Source organism: Ctenocephalides felis, unplaced genomic scaffold, assembly GCF_003426905.1.
Source record: "Ctenocephalides felis isolate EL2017-DRISC unplaced genomic scaffold, ASM342690v1 CF-g0.4_SCAFFOLD_01886, whole genome shotgun sequence".
NCBI classification, from domain to species: Eukaryota; Metazoa; Arthropoda; class Insecta; order Siphonaptera; family Pulicidae; genus Ctenocephalides; species Ctenocephalides felis.
The window spans coordinates 156,077,736-156,094,000 of record NW_020538040.1 but is presented as its reverse complement, the minus strand read 5'-3'; the positions used below and the strand labels follow the sequence as shown (position 1 = coordinate 156,094,000).

The 16,265-nt window shown below is 30.3% G+C and overlaps 1 protein-coding gene across 1 annotated transcript in view; it reads left to right on the top strand.

Annotated features, from left to right (window-relative positions):
* Window positions 1-16,265, top strand: part of LOC113376099 — a 189,303-nt gene that overhangs the window by 101,728 nt on the left and 71,310 nt on the right. Inside the window, exon 3 of the mRNA XM_026616026.1 lies at window positions 8,424-8,470. Coding sequence (XP_026471811.1) covers window positions 8,424-8,470 — 47 coding nt within the window. The remainder of the gene's footprint in view (window positions 1-8,423; window positions 8,471-16,265) is intronic.

Sequence of the window (16,265 nt, the reverse complement as noted above, 5' to 3'; positions counted from 1 at the left end):
GGTAAATTTGAAATAAAATAAGATGTATGAAATTTAAAATTAGTCGATTTTAATTTTATGACATAACAATTTTATATTATCTGCTAAATCTAAAAAATGATGGACCTGCACCGTTCTGTTTATTGCGTTGGCCTGCGGGATCGTAGCTATGACAATATTATGCAAGATGGTTTATATGTCTAGTCATGCTATAATATTTTTTGATTGTATTAGAAAACGCTTGTTACTAGTTACCCCCGATACATATAACCCCTAGCTCCCCTATTGGGGTTCTTATCACACGACGTTGGCATTCCATCTCAGGGCACTACGGTGCCGCGGAGAAACATTGTTAAAGCAGAAATTTTTCATTTCGTTCAATGTAGTAGATTCATTGTTGATATATCCTGCAATGAATATGAGAAGTGATTTATGCGGCTTCTTGTTCGGGATTTTACAAGATCACAATATGAGAAATACAATTGATAAAAGCAGATTATCTAGTATTTATATAATATTATTTATTTTTCTACATTTTTGATATTATCAAAAGATTCTCATGCATCAAAAGATAAAAAATCGAACTAGGGTAGATCGGGGCTTAAAGTTTTGCTGGAGAAAGAGATCCACTACCATTATCTCAAAAATGATTAAAGTATAGAATTTTTTAACGATACTATTTTAAAGTAGAAGGCAACAGATGTGTACCCGGCTATCACCTTAACTCTTCCGACGACTATAAAGAAATGAACGACTATGTTCCAAATATTCTTAGCAACAGTTTTATTTTCGTTGATAGTTTTTTTTGGTTTCAAAGGAATAATTTTTAGGTATGCGTTACTTAATTGTTTTATAAGATGAAACGGTATTTTTAAGTTAAATTTGTATTTTAATAAGACACACTTAGACTTGATCATTATTAAATAAACTTATTAAAACAAAACATTATAAAACTTCATATTCATAATTATAATCATTATTTATGTTTTACCTTATTCGTTTTTGTGAGATCTTTTATATTATATAGTAATACTACTGTAGTTTCTATATGATATTACATCTATTATTATTAGTAAAAAAAGTTTTATACTTTTGTGAGACTGTTATTTAGATTTTTGCAAATACTACAAAGTCATCTAATAGCGAAGCTACGCAGCTTAAATATATGTATAAAAATAATGCATCAACAAAACAAATCATATTTGTAGTAGAGAAAATTGTTCTATATATTATCTAGATTTGTGCAAGGAAAATATCGCACATAGCTCTGGATGTATCATATTGAAATAATGTAAATTATTTAGGAATAAGTTCAAAACTATGAATATCCTTACCGTTACGTTTTTGGTAACTTTTTCCAAATCAGATCAAAATGCGTACAGTCAGTTCGGAAATAAAGTTTGTTTCCAGGTCGCCCCATTTTTGTGACCTTTTCTAGGTGGGGTTTTCACGTCCGATAGAGTAAAAACCCTTTGTTTTGCTATACGAGATAAAACGAACGATCTTTAAACGACATTGCTCACACAACTATTTGGGTCGCTGTGTGTCAGCTATTTCGCAGATTGTATCGGCCGATCATGGCTCGTAATTTGTTCCCTTCGTTTGACCACATACACTGGACACTTTGATAAGCTCTATCATTTTTACGTGCAGCTACACAGTTGAACGGATTTCCTATAACATTATGTTATTAGAGCTACTTGATCTGGCCATGAGTTGTGGAAGTGTGTTACAATTTCATGATAAAAACGGTTAAAAATTATTATGACTTTATAGCCATTTATTTATAAATTCAGTCGTACTTTATTAAACATTACAATTGCACAATGGCCTTATTTATAAATTGGCTACTTTTAACCACGTTTTTGCGACTGTATGACATGAAGAAACCCAAAATAAAAATCTTGTCAGATGTTGAGCGTCATTGTCACAGTATTGTCGCAGTAATCAGTTCAACGGTGTTCCCGCCTTGTAAAGTATATTCCGGGGGTTATAATAAGGTTATAATATAAGTCTTATTTATTAGTATTCGTAATTATTTCAATTTGATCAATTTGATTTTCAATCAATCAACTTTGTACTAATGATTTTGTTTATTTTAAATTTTTTGCAAAAAGTAAAAAAAAAACTGAAAATGACACTTTTTATTTGTTACATTACTACTTACATTGGTATAGTTTCACATATATATGTACTTGAAATACATCTAGATCAAGACAGTTTATGGATCGAATTCCATTACAAAAATTGTACTACAAAAGTGAATAGCGTGACGTCTGTTTTTTTCAAAATTTGAATAAAATAAAGTGTTTCATCGGTTGCACTGTACCGGTATCAGAATAAGGGTAGGTGCGTTCCGAACGCCCGCTTTTAGAATATCCCTGCAGTCACCATGCATTGAATATATACCATGAACAATCTAAACTGACATTTACGACTGTACAGTCGCTGTAAACTTCAAATTATTACTCCCGCAAGGACAGCGCGTGGCGATGTTATTCATTTCCTTAGGCCTCGTAATAATGTATATTTAATGAGTTATGATTTAGAAAAATCGCCTTCGTCGAGACTTGATATTAAATAGACTACATGCGAAAATTGCGGTTATAAATTGAAGATTGTCGTTAGAATGACACCTAGATCGAGCGAAATATTTTTGTCTAAGTTAGGTGGTTTAGGTGGTTCTAACAGGGTGGTTAAAAGAAATGTGTAGGTACATTAATTTTCTATGGGCCCACGTAACCTTCAGCTCGCAGTCCAAATATTTCGATTTTCAACAAATAATTATTTATTTTTCGTGAGGTGGTGCATAGAACTTAATTTTAAAGGTCTACGGGTAAAAAGATCCATCCTATAAAAAGATCCGATATTTCAAAAGCAACTAGAATTTTCAACAACAATATTTGAAAGTAGGAGGCAAAAGGATCTATAACCAGCCATCATCTTGATTCTTCCGACGTTGCTGTCGAAAAATTAACTGCAATGTTTTAAAATCCATAACAAAAGTATTTTCTTTCGTTATTAGATTTTTTGCTTGTGAGCACGGTTGTTTTATTTACAAGGCCCTAATATTATTAAGTTTACTCATTCAATTGATTCATTAGATGTATCGTTAATTTTAAGAAAGATTCAACTTTTTTTATATAACCTTATAAATGCTTACACGTGGGTAGGGTAAAGGTGTAAACAATAAAATATTGTGAATAAAAAAGTAAATTAGGTTAAAAAAACAATTTTACAAGATATAATTTAAATAAATATGCTGATGAATATTTCTGACAAAATTCCAGATCAAGGTGATATAGAGCGTTATCTCTGTAAAAAATATACAAATTAAATTTATATTTTGCATTGGTTGAATAATGTAGCTATTTCGTAAAATCCTTTCAAAATTAAAAATAATTCATTGGACCTGTTTGCCAACTAGTTATCACATTTTACACCGTTTATGGGGTAAAAAGGACAAGGTGACAAAATTTTGAAAAATAGCAAGAAACACATTTTTACAATGGTGAATTAGCTGGGAGTTTTAACAAACATAGTCAGATAGTTGTTTGTTTGATATGTGTTGTTTGTTGTGATATAAATGATTTATATCACAACAAACATATAACATATAAATATAATTGCTGACAGTCAAGTTGGACTTTTGTGCCTCACTTTTTCGATTCCTTATTTTATTTCTGGATATAAGAGGCCGTTCAAGTATTACGTAAGCACTATAGGGGGGCAGGGGGGTTGTTGATTTGCTTATTTTGGGTTGGCACGGGGGGCAGGGGAGTCTGGATGATGATTACGTCATAGGTAGTATTTTTATTTGTTTACATTAATTGCAAAATGTTTACGTAAGCATGGGGGTAGGGGGTAAGAGCTTTGCTTACTTTTGCTGACAAGGGGGATTGGAGGGTAAATAATTGTAATAAATCTGTTTACGTAATATTTGAACGATCCCTAAAACAAAAATTCGGCACATATAGGATTAATTTGCTTTATAGTAAGAATTGCTAGTTGTTCTGTGGAGATTTTTTTGCAAAAAAAAAATGAGATAAAATTTTACGCGCTAGGGTGGGTGACTTATTTGCATATGGATTGCTGGTAAGATCAGAATTCATTGGAATGCCATGAGCATAAGCTATGCTTGCGAATAGTGTGAATACGTCGTTGTCTGAATTCTGCAAGCGTTGTAAAATGGACTGAAGTGTTGTACAGGATAGAAACAGTCAGACCAATCCTCGGCGTTTGCATCACGACCGCCTTGAAACAGATCCGACCGTCGCAGTCATATTGTTTCCGGTTCAGCAGAACGGAAACATCGTTCGTCACATGGATTTCGCCTATCACTGATGACGGTCGGTCGTTTGTTCTCCTCATCTTGCCGGCGTTTTCGCCCACGCTGCTCCAGGCCGCTCCGCTTCGCTCTGCTCCTCGCGCACTCTTTGCATCACGCACGGTTTAATTTCATGGCGATCGAACGTTTTATTTTCCCGGGGCAATAAAAACGGCGAAAAACAATTTCCTCCTGCGTCGCGCCGCGGGGCGCGGATTGCGGGACGAGGACCGTGACGGAAAGGCGCCCGCCGTCACTTTGTAAAATATTCCGTACGATGGGATTTTGCACAGACCTACGAGAGAACGTAGCGTCGACTATAACGGGGTATTAGGAGTATTACATGCGGGGGTATCATATGCTTATCAAGACTTTTGTACAGTACAATGTGCGTTAAGCTATATCTTATTCGAAGAGCTGAAGATAAAAATAAAATGGAATAACATATTTTTTGAAACGAGTTGCACGATCGAAAGCGATTCACGTGACTACAAATAAAAAATATTATGCATTAACCCTTTTATGAGCTCGTCTAACTTCCAGCTCACATTTCAAATTTTTCTATTTTTTACCAAATAATTATGGCTTATTTTGTGAGATGATGCATAATAAATCTTAATTCTACAACGTTGTCCAGACAACTAATATCAAAATTTATGACTTTTCCTAGGTTTTTCAACTTGAAATAACATTTTTATACCCATAAGTGCGAACATTAAGGGAGACTGGGTACGGTTGTACCAGGATACGGTAGTGACAGTTGTCATGACAGCTAAACTATACTAAATTTGAAATAGGGTTCAGAGGGAGGAAAACGAAGTATATTTGCTTGAACAAGTTTCCATTATTGTATTGACTCAGTGGAGGAAATTGAGTATTTATTTGTTTAATACATTTTATTAATTTAATATGGCTAAACCGTATATCTGAAATAAATACGATAAATAATATTAACACGATTTGTAGAATGCATTGCGTTTAAAAAGTCAAAATTAAGTTTCTTTGTTCGATTTCTTTTAATAATAACTGTTACTTGTATATATAGATCACTTTGTTTATTATTTCACTGTAAAACATTAGTAGTTAATTACCAGCAATTAGTTTAGTTTTATGTGACATGTAAATGTTGTGACATGTATTTTTTGTCTTTTTCGGGAGAAGATGAAACAGATATAAAACTCAACTTAGCTAAATGATAAAATACAAAATAAAATGGAAAAGGAAAATTCATTATAAGAAAATAAAAGATTTCACAAAGATTTCTTTTTTAAAAAAATATGTTTTGTTATATATTATATTATAAGCTTTGTTTAAATGATTATGTTGTGTTGTGTTATATATTCCTAAATAAAAGTCGTTATAAACCATTCTGGTGTTAGTTGCTATTTTTTATCTGGCACAACCGTCCTGGGAGTGTGGAAGATTATGTCACTCGCCCTTTTCTTGTATGATTTGATTTTATGACTAATCCATCGTATTTTAGAACATATTAGGTTGTCAAATATCTCCCTTCCGCTTTTTTGCTCTTGGTTTATAATACAAAAAGGCGGAAGGGAGATATTTGACAACCTAATATTTCAATATTTCCACGTAGACGGATGCTCAAATTATCATTTAATTTACTTTTGTCTCAGGGAACTGGTAACATAATTAACATAATTATAGCTGATCAATAAAGTGGCACATTCGTCTTGGCCGCAGAGTCTTGCATATCACTTAATTCATTACCAAAAATTTGTCTAACCAGATTTTTTTGTTTTTCAGTTGCATATATAGGCTTGTTATTACTGATTTTTGTTCTTCTAATTTTTTGGACGCAAAACAAAATTGCGGCCCATAGCGGGTTAAATTAGGATTAGCTTCATGAAACTTGTAGTGCAAACTAGGTTATTTATACTTCATCTCAATTTTAATCTATCCAGAACTGTTAGGGTGGGAAGTGTGCACCAAGTAATTTTAATTAAACAAATATATAAGACATCTTAATTACGTCGAACGAATCGATCGTAGCGCCTGCTCAGCGATATCTCGGCTTAGCCTATTTGTTATTCAGGAAATGAAAGAATTCGTGCTTCGCGGCCGTAACGCGCGTTCGGTGCTAATGCCGCGTGGATCTATCTATTATTTTAATTAGCAATCAGAGGACAGACCGAAATCCGTGGCGAGAGCGATTAACCACTGTGGTGGTAGCACATCGCTACCGTATAGCGGTTCTCAAATTAAACTCGACTCCGGGAGTCGTAAAGGAGATAGCTAATGAATTTGATAGGATTTTATGAACCCGCCATTCGTACCGGGAAGATGTATTTTTTCTTGTTTTATTTTACGCGTCCTGTTTTATTTTCACACACAGAGGCGTGCGGGTGCGGCCAGAGCGTGAATAATTTAAAGCGCGGTCGTACCGTTATTGCGTCGCGGATTTCTTAAGTTCCGTACATCTAGAATACAGAAACTCATCAATTTCTTGTGATTTTGAAGGATTTATTATAAATCAAAGTAGAACATTGTGTCTGTGACAAGGCGCACTATATATAGATTAAACTCTAAAAAATTACAACACATTTTTGATTTAATTGAATTTGATTTAAGTCGCAGCTTGTGACTGGTTGTATAATGTATAATTGATTTTTTTGCAAATACAGTAGGTATCAAATAAGTTCTTCATTATTTTTTCAAACCATCAAATATTATAAAGTTTATTATATTATAAATATTCAAATATTTTTGATAAAACTGTAGGAACACTGAAATGTCCATACATTGGTCAGTTTATGCAAAACGTATGTATATAGGGTAGAGCGGACACAAAGGACTAATTTAAATTTGAGCCTATATATTGTGAAAACCAAACCAATTACATAACAATACATAACACATATCAAACAAATATTTGACTATATAGAGTGAAACTCGCATATAATTCATCATCATAAAACTATATTTTTTTCTATTTTTCGAAAATTTGTCACCTGCTCCTTTTTACCCCACAGGCAGAATAAAAAGGGGCAACCAAGTGGCAAATAGATCCAATGTATTATTTATTATTATTATTATATTCATTGTTATTAAAATAACACTGTATATAACTTTGGCATATCTTATTATTTTTTAAATTTATCTCTTGTAAAATTGTTTTTTTTAAATTGATTTACTTTTTTATTTACTATTTTTCATTGTTTACACCTTTGCCAGTGCAAAGTTTCAACTGTTCTTTTTTACCCCATCCACGGTTTAGACAGTTTTTACAGAAGTCATATAAAAAACTGTTGAATCTAACTTATAAATAACAATACATCATATAAAACAATTAAATGGCGCATACTTAAAAATTATATTAAGGTCCCGTAAACTAAACAACAGAGCTCACAACTAAAAAGACTAACAGCGAAAGAAAATACTTTTCTCCAAACATTCATCTCCTGATAATAATGTTGTAATTGATAGCTAGATATATATTTTAGCTAGATATATATCTTTTGCCCTCTACTCTAAAATATTTTTGTAAAAAATTTCCACATTATTTATTTTTGAGATATCGGTGGTGGATCTTTTTACCACAGACCTTTAAGCGCTACTCTACCCTAATATATGTGTGTTAGTATAACTGTGCAAGCTGAGGGTGGTATACATAATGTTACCATTAAAACTTTTCTGATTTGGAAAGTATATTTTGCTGTGAAAATAAATCATCCTTGCAGTATAGCCATAGCACGAAAATATCGCATTAAAGTTGGACTTTTTATAGGAAAACTTTTCTCATGGATGACTAGTCTCGCCCAAATCCCCGAAAACGCATAAAAATCTCTCAAGTACAGCAAACTGGATGAATCTAATAATTTATAAAATTCGAGAAGTCGTATCAATGAAAGTTTTCGTAGAAATTACAGTTAATTTACTATTGTAATATCTATGTCAAAATTAAAATGATTTAAAAAAAACTTGCAATACTTACTTATTATTAATACTTTTATTTAGTTTTATTTTTTTAGTTTGTTTTGCATTAATATTGTTAATTGATTTAGTTAATTATGCACTTTGCATACACATATGTTTAAGTCTTCAACTATACTATGTCTATGAAAATTCTCATTTTAACTTTATATATGTTTAATTTCAGGATCTTCGTATGCCGACTCAATACTGTTACCACAAAATATAAATCAGGTATGTAAAAGCATGTTTAAATATTAAAATTATTACTCGGGTTCAATTTCGAATGCAATATAAATTTCATGTTTAATTATCTTAAGACTAAATAAAAAAGCTTAATTTTTAAAACGTTTTTTATATATTTTATGACATAATGCATTCGCATTTATTATAATAAAGATACCTTATTAAATACGGCATAATACTAATTCTTAATAAAAATTCCATTCTAAACATTTCTCTTCGTTCGGTTTTAATTAAGAACACGTATATAGAAATAAGTTAAAAAAAATGTCCGTTGGTATATGCGCATAAATTACACACCGAGAGCAACACAGAGGAAGAAGTATTTATATATAATTATATATATATATATATATATATATATATATATATATATAAACTTGATACGAACGCTATAAATTTTTATACTTAATGTAATAATAATGAGTAATTTTGGTACAACCATAACCATGTCAAAATAACCAATACTTTCAGCTTTACTTTTCAATTAATTTTTATTGCTTTGTTAACAAAAATGCAAAAATTATATGTTTTTGTAAAAATGTTATTCAAATTATTAGTAGTAAATTATTAAATAGTTATTCCAACTATGCACATGAACATTTTTGACGAAATATCAGATCAGGGTTATTTACAGTGTTATCTCTGTAACAAATGCACCCATTACATTTATATTTTTCATATATATATATATATATATATATATATATATATATATATATATATATTATATATATATATATATATATATATATATGTGTGTGTGTGTGTGTGTGCGTGTGTGTATACGTATATATAACTTGTGCCCATATGTATAACATATAGAAGTTTCTGATGGATATAAACATAAACCTTACAAAGTAACTTTTACAATAATGTATATATGCAAAACATAAATTCTCAAAACTGACAAGGAGAACTGACGAGTTTCCAGAAACCGACGACCGAGCCGGTTAAATAAAAAAAAACATTTCGGTCAAATTTTATTGCACTAAATATAAATATTTGAAATATTTCAAACAAGTTCAGCCCGCATTAGGGTTTAACGCTATGGATATAAATGTCTTAAACCCTTTTTCATATGAATTGCATTCACGTTTCACTTTTCAAACTGGAGCAAAAAATTACAATTCTCGTTCGGCATGTTTGCGTTTATTTCAAACGATGTGACATTGTCCTGAGATTTACATAGTAATTTATCCAAGGTCAAAAATTAGAGCTTTGCTCTTGCTCGCCCGTTTAATTTTTTGTCAAAATTTATGGGTTGTGTATTCATTTGAAGAACATGTCGCCTTGTTTATTTGTGTTCTATGTAAAAACTCATGTACCTTTTACCAAAAGTGGTTGACCGTAGCTTGCTTGTAATTACTTTATGATTTTCACATAGTTATTTAGAATATCACATAGTAAAGAAATAAGTCGTAGATAATAATTTTATTGCTTGAACGTATATTTTTAATATTTTGCTATCTTGTCGCTTATATATTTTAATACAACTTATAAATTTAATATAACATTGAAAAAATTATTAAAGACATTGTGGCTAATATTTACCAATATGTGTTATACATGTACACACACACACAATCAATACTGTCAATACGACGACTTCTGCCAACATAACAAATGCGCCAGATAATTGTATCAATCATATCTATTATTTAAGAAAGCCAAAAATTGTACATAGATTTTAATTTTGTCAAAATACTACAGCAACAAAAGCGATTATTTAAATAAAATTCTTACATTATCTATCAATTCAACAAATTTTAATCCCATATTTTCATTCGTAAATAAACATACAAAAGACTGACGTCAATGAAAATATTTTATTGTTGTTTGTTTTTAGTTTTTGCATTACACTTAGCACTTAATGAAGAAGATTTCCAAAGAGATTAATTAATTATCAACACTGATTTGTTTATATTGCCAATGAAATGATGCAAGGGCATTAATGCGGCAATGACCATGTAATGGATATTGCCTATAAAATCAAACTATAAAATCTCGCTGCTGTTCATGCAGTATTTTGTTTCAACTTCGGCGAAGAAATTAGTAAAGAGAGTATTTTATTTAATTTATCACAATATATATCTTTGTAACTTAAAGTTTCTTAAATACGGAATTATGCAGTTTGATAAGCAACTTACGTTTATAATATTTTGGAGTATAAGGCGAGTAAAAAATCTATCTTAAAGATTTCAAGGAGGTACTCTATATTGTCGTATAGTCTCATTGCATATTTAAATAATATTTACACTCGTAATAGTCGTAATACACTATACTTACAAAAATGTAACTATAAAATTAATTAATTCAAATATGAATTTAAGTAGTTATATTTGTATAACAATTGTTATTGTTTGTATAATAATTATATTTTATGGCCTAATAATTATTTTTCAATTGCAATCCGATCAACAGCTAACTATACTTTCTCAAGTTTTCATACAAAGCGCTTGTAAAACGTTTTTTATGTCGGCTGTAAGTGTTTATAATAATGACTCTCGGTATAATTAATGAGTGTTTTATCTTTTATAACTTTATCAATGAGTCGGCAGACAGTAAATCACGTTTTGTTCGTCAGGAACTCACATTTTTGCAATATCATCATGCAACCAGTAATTACCGGTTAATAAAAATAATAATTTTATAATCATGCTGTGTGTAATAAATAAACTTATGCAATTAGAGACTTTTAAATTGAATAAAACAAAAGATATAATAAATAATTATGATGGATTGAGTATGATGCGTTAAAGATGTTCTGTCTACCTTTGTAATAATTGTGAAAAGATAGAGCAGCTTGTTAAAAAAATCTACTCTTTTTATACTTACACTACAATCTTTGTATTCAACGCAGCCCATTGTTTTAAATAATAAAATGGCATGTGAATAATTTTACTTAATCAATTTTAATCATATAGTTTTAGAAATAAAACAGCCTAATATAATTTTGCTAAAAAAATATTAATACATAATATTACAAAAGGGTATCTAAGCTCAAACTCTATTCTCAAAATGATAGTCATAATGCTGAATATTATACACTATGAGTACGTGGTATTTAATAAGTAATTTTTTATTACTACTTATACTATCAAATATTTCAGTCGAAAGACATTTACATAAATCGTTTTTACACAAAATTCTATTTCAAAACTTTTGTTTTTTTATACGAAAATTCGACCCGGTTAACTCACAGATCTACAAGGACAAATCAATTTACACATTTAGGACTTGCCGAACTATTTGAATATTTTTGTATATGCGGTTTCAGCCCTATTTAGTCAGTAGTATGACCGTCCTAGAGCTCGGTCAGTTTTAGTTAAACATTTTTTAAAATAGTTTATATAGTTTATATAGTGATTTAAGTGAATTGGCAATCTCTGCTTTTGTCGCAAGTGTTTTCTGAACAGTGAATTTAGTATATGTGCAAGTATGTGCAAGTTAACTTAAAAAAACTCGAATGTTTCAACGTGGCAGATACTCTTAAGCTTTCTTAATGCACAGTTATGTTGAGTTTTTATAAATCATTTTATTGATGATATTTTAATAATTAATAATATTAAATTACTTATCATTTGTATGAAAAACTAATAGAACATTTTTAAGCTTACACATAGCCTGCAAACGAATGTGTGGCAATTATAAACGTGTCATGATAAATTCATTTTGAACTTCATAATCAGCTAAATAATTCTATAGGTAGCCGCCCTAATGCGCAAGAAAATAATATATTTCGTTCATTGTTTGTTTCACACGAGTGCTTTTGTCAATGATAAATAAATTTAATGTTTCAGTGAAAATATTTAAATGGACTGAATTAAAATATGCAAATAAACATGATATAATTCCGCCGAAAGTGTAAGATTTTAAATATATTTTTCATCATAATTTATTTGTTTTATTTCATTGGATAAGCTGTGTTTATTACAATTTGTAAATCGTTTTGTCATATTTTGTGATCGATTTTTTAATAATACATAAAAATCGCATATTTTATAAAAAGATCAAATCGCTTTGATCTACAAGATTTGTTATATTAATTACAAAAGATAAATGAATTAAATAATTATTTCAACTTTGCTGATAAATAATTCTGAAAAAATACTAGATCAAGTTATCTTTGCATCTTTGTAAAAATGTACCCGCAAAATTTATATTTTAGTCAAATAATGTAATGAATAATTATTTTGCAAAATTCCTTTAAAATGAAAATTAGGACATTGAATCTGTTTGCCCCCTGGCGGTCTCATTTTACTCCGCATGTGGGGTAAAATGGAATAGATGACAAATTTCTAAAAATTAAGTGATGATTTTACAATGATGATTAAGCTGGTAGTTTTACTGAACATAGTCAGATAGTTGTTTGTTTGATATGTATTATTTTTTGTGATATAATTGGTTTGGTTTTCATAATATGATTGCTCAAAATAAAATTCGACCTTTGTGTCTTGCCCTACCCTTTATGTGTGTACATGAATATTTCTGAATTATTTTGAAGAGGATATAAAAGATTAAGGTTATAGTGTTATCTCTGTAAAAAATGTACCCACAAAATTTGTATTTTGCATTGGTTGAATGATATAGCTATAATTTCTCATACTCCCTTTAAACTCAGAAATAAGACATTGAAACGGTATGCCCAATGACCGTCCCATTTTACTCGTCCTGCGGAGTAAGAAGAACCGGGTGACAATTTTTTTCGCTTTTTAAAAACAGCGAAAAAACACATTTTTAGAATTTTGAATTTGTTGGTACCTTTACTGAATATAGTTAGATAGTTACATGTTTGATATGTGTTATTTGTTGTGATATAGTTGGTTTGGTTTTCACATAATTGCTCAAAGTAAAAGTGGACCTTTGTGCCTCGTCCTACTATATATATGTGTGTGTGTGATATATATGGGTCTATATATAATACTATAGCTATATATAAATTTAAAATGATCCAAGATGGCGCGCATTCTGCGAACGCACGAACGGGTGAGATGTGAGCGCCGGAGGTCGGTTACTTTGGCGTGCATCGGACAAAGACAATATATAACATACGTTGATGGCAGAGCAGAGCCGAGCAGGCATTCTGAGCGCTTAATTAACGGATGGATGCCGGGGCTATAAATTACTCCGAGAGACCGCGCTCGGTCCGTGATATGTGCGATCGGTCCCTCTGTGTATCTTCTATACGACTGCCGTATGCTGTATGTATGTAGGACGACATCATTTTCGTTTCGTACGGAACCGCTTTGCGAAAATCGAAAGCACCCGCAAACTACAAATCATGATAATAGATTATAGTTACACGCAATCCTGACCAAAGTTGAACTCCTTTAACAAAACAGATATCACATTACAATAATAGTTGATATAAATTATAAAATATTAATACACAATAATATATGTAAAGTCTAAATTGAGTAGGTACTCTTTGAATTATAGTGAAAGAATTAATTTGCAAATATAGGACACGTCTTGTTTATTATGTAACTTATATGATCTTTGAGATAGCGTTACTAGGATAGAGTGGGACACAAAAATCCAATTTGAATTTAAATAATTACACTGTCTAAAAACCAAATAAACTACATCACAAAACATAACATGTATCAAACAAACAACTATCAAACTATTTTCAGTAAAATTCCCAGCTAATTCCTAATTATAAAAATGTGTTTATTCATTATCTATCTAAAGTTTGTCATCTGTCCCTTTTAACTCATGGTAAAATGGGACTGTCAGTGGGCAAACAGATCTAATGTTTTATGTTAATTCTAAGCGAAATAATAGCTACATTATTCAACCAATGCAAAATATATATTCCATGAGTTTATTTTTTTACAGTGTATAAAACCTAGATCTGATATTTTGTCAGAAATATTCATCAGCAGAGTTGGAAAAACTATTAAATTAATTTATCTCTTGTAAAATTACTTTTTCAACTTATTAACTTCCCGTAGGGTAAGCTATAGTAATCGCAAAAAAATCGAAAATGAAAATTTTTTTACACTTTTATTTACTACCATTTATGTTTTACACCTTTGTCAGGGTAAAGGCTCAGTTGATCCTTTTTACCCCACCCGAATGTAAGCTTTTATCGAGCTTATATAAAAAACTGTTAAATCTAACTTAAAAATGACAATACATTTTATAAAATAATTAAATATCGTATACTTCACATTTATATTAAGGTCTCGTAAACTAAACAACAGTGCTCACAACCAAAAAAACTAAGAACGAAATAAAATACTTTTGTTTTAGATTTTCAAACATTGCCGCTTATCTCTTGATATCGACTTCTTAAGAATCAAGGTGATAGCTGGTTATTCATATTTTGCTCTCTACCTAAAAAAATTTCTAACTTACTTATTTCTGGGATATCGGTAATAATAAGTATAAGGGGATAAGTAATTTATTGACAATTAAATAATATTATTCCATTCGAATTAAATTCACAATGCCATGTAACTCAGGTTTGATCACAATTCTTAAACTAATAAATTAGATTATAAAACCATGCTCCAGAGGTAATAAATCTTTTTATTTATAAATTATATATCTATAAAAAGTGCCTTATTAATCTGATTAAATGACTCGTTGAAACTCGTAAATCATTTAACAACAAATTAAAAAATAATAATCGTAATCTTGTTTATAGAAATTTTACATTGTGATTTAACGAATGCGGGTGACGATAGTGGAATAATAAATTTAAATCATAGGTTTTTTAATTTCAAAGGGAATTTATTTCAAATTTTAAATAGATGGTCGATGGGGAAGATACTATTTCCCAGTAATTTCTAGTAGGTATAAAAAAATGTGAAAACATTGATGCCTATTTTCTAAAAGAAATTACTGTACTTGATTGCACTCATAAATTCTGATTTAAATTGTACAGAACCTTCACCTGTATTTTCAAATGATTTTGTGTGTAAATTTATTTCTTATATGCGTCGTAAATATCATTACGTACATATGTTGTACGTATTAATTGTACCGTTTGCATGTAGATGGTTTTGCTGAAAGGTACAGGCCGATATATTTTAATGTCTTACAATTTCCTTGTGCAAGATCTCATAAAGTTCTTATACTGACACAGTCTAGCGCAAAAACAAAATTCGGTTAGTCGGCGATGTATAAATGTTTTTACTTTCTGGTAATAATCCGACTGAGCCGGTACGCGAAACACTTCATATCTAATTGGAAATAACTGGATTATAATGTTTTTATACGAAGATAATTTAAATTAAATTTCCAATGTACAGTTACAATTCGGAATTTGAAAGTTATTTTTCGTAACGCGGTTCTTGGAAATAACTGTTACAGATAATCTTGCACAAGTGGTGCCTGATATTAAATCTATAATAGAGGCGGAAATATTAGTTCGATTTTGACATCCGCATTTTTAAGCCTTTTTTTACTATCCGGTTACTTCGCGACGCAATGATGATGCTCTTTTTATAAAACTTTATTTGTGAGTTGTAGAAAGGATTAGAGAAGCTTGAAAAAGCTCATGTTTTATATAATAAGGGTTTATATATTATCTTCGTATTCGCAATTTTTAGTTAAACTAACTGATGAGGAAATAATATAAATAACGATGAATTAGAGCGGAAGAAATCTATTATGTTTCCATCCTTGCTTCACATCAGTTTCCGTTTTTTATGTGTTCATAAATCCAGCTAAAAATTAATCATATGTATTCTATACTTTAGTTATCAATGTTATAGGACTATTTACAATAAATTATATTTGGTTTAATACTAAAAGTATTATCTCAAAACAA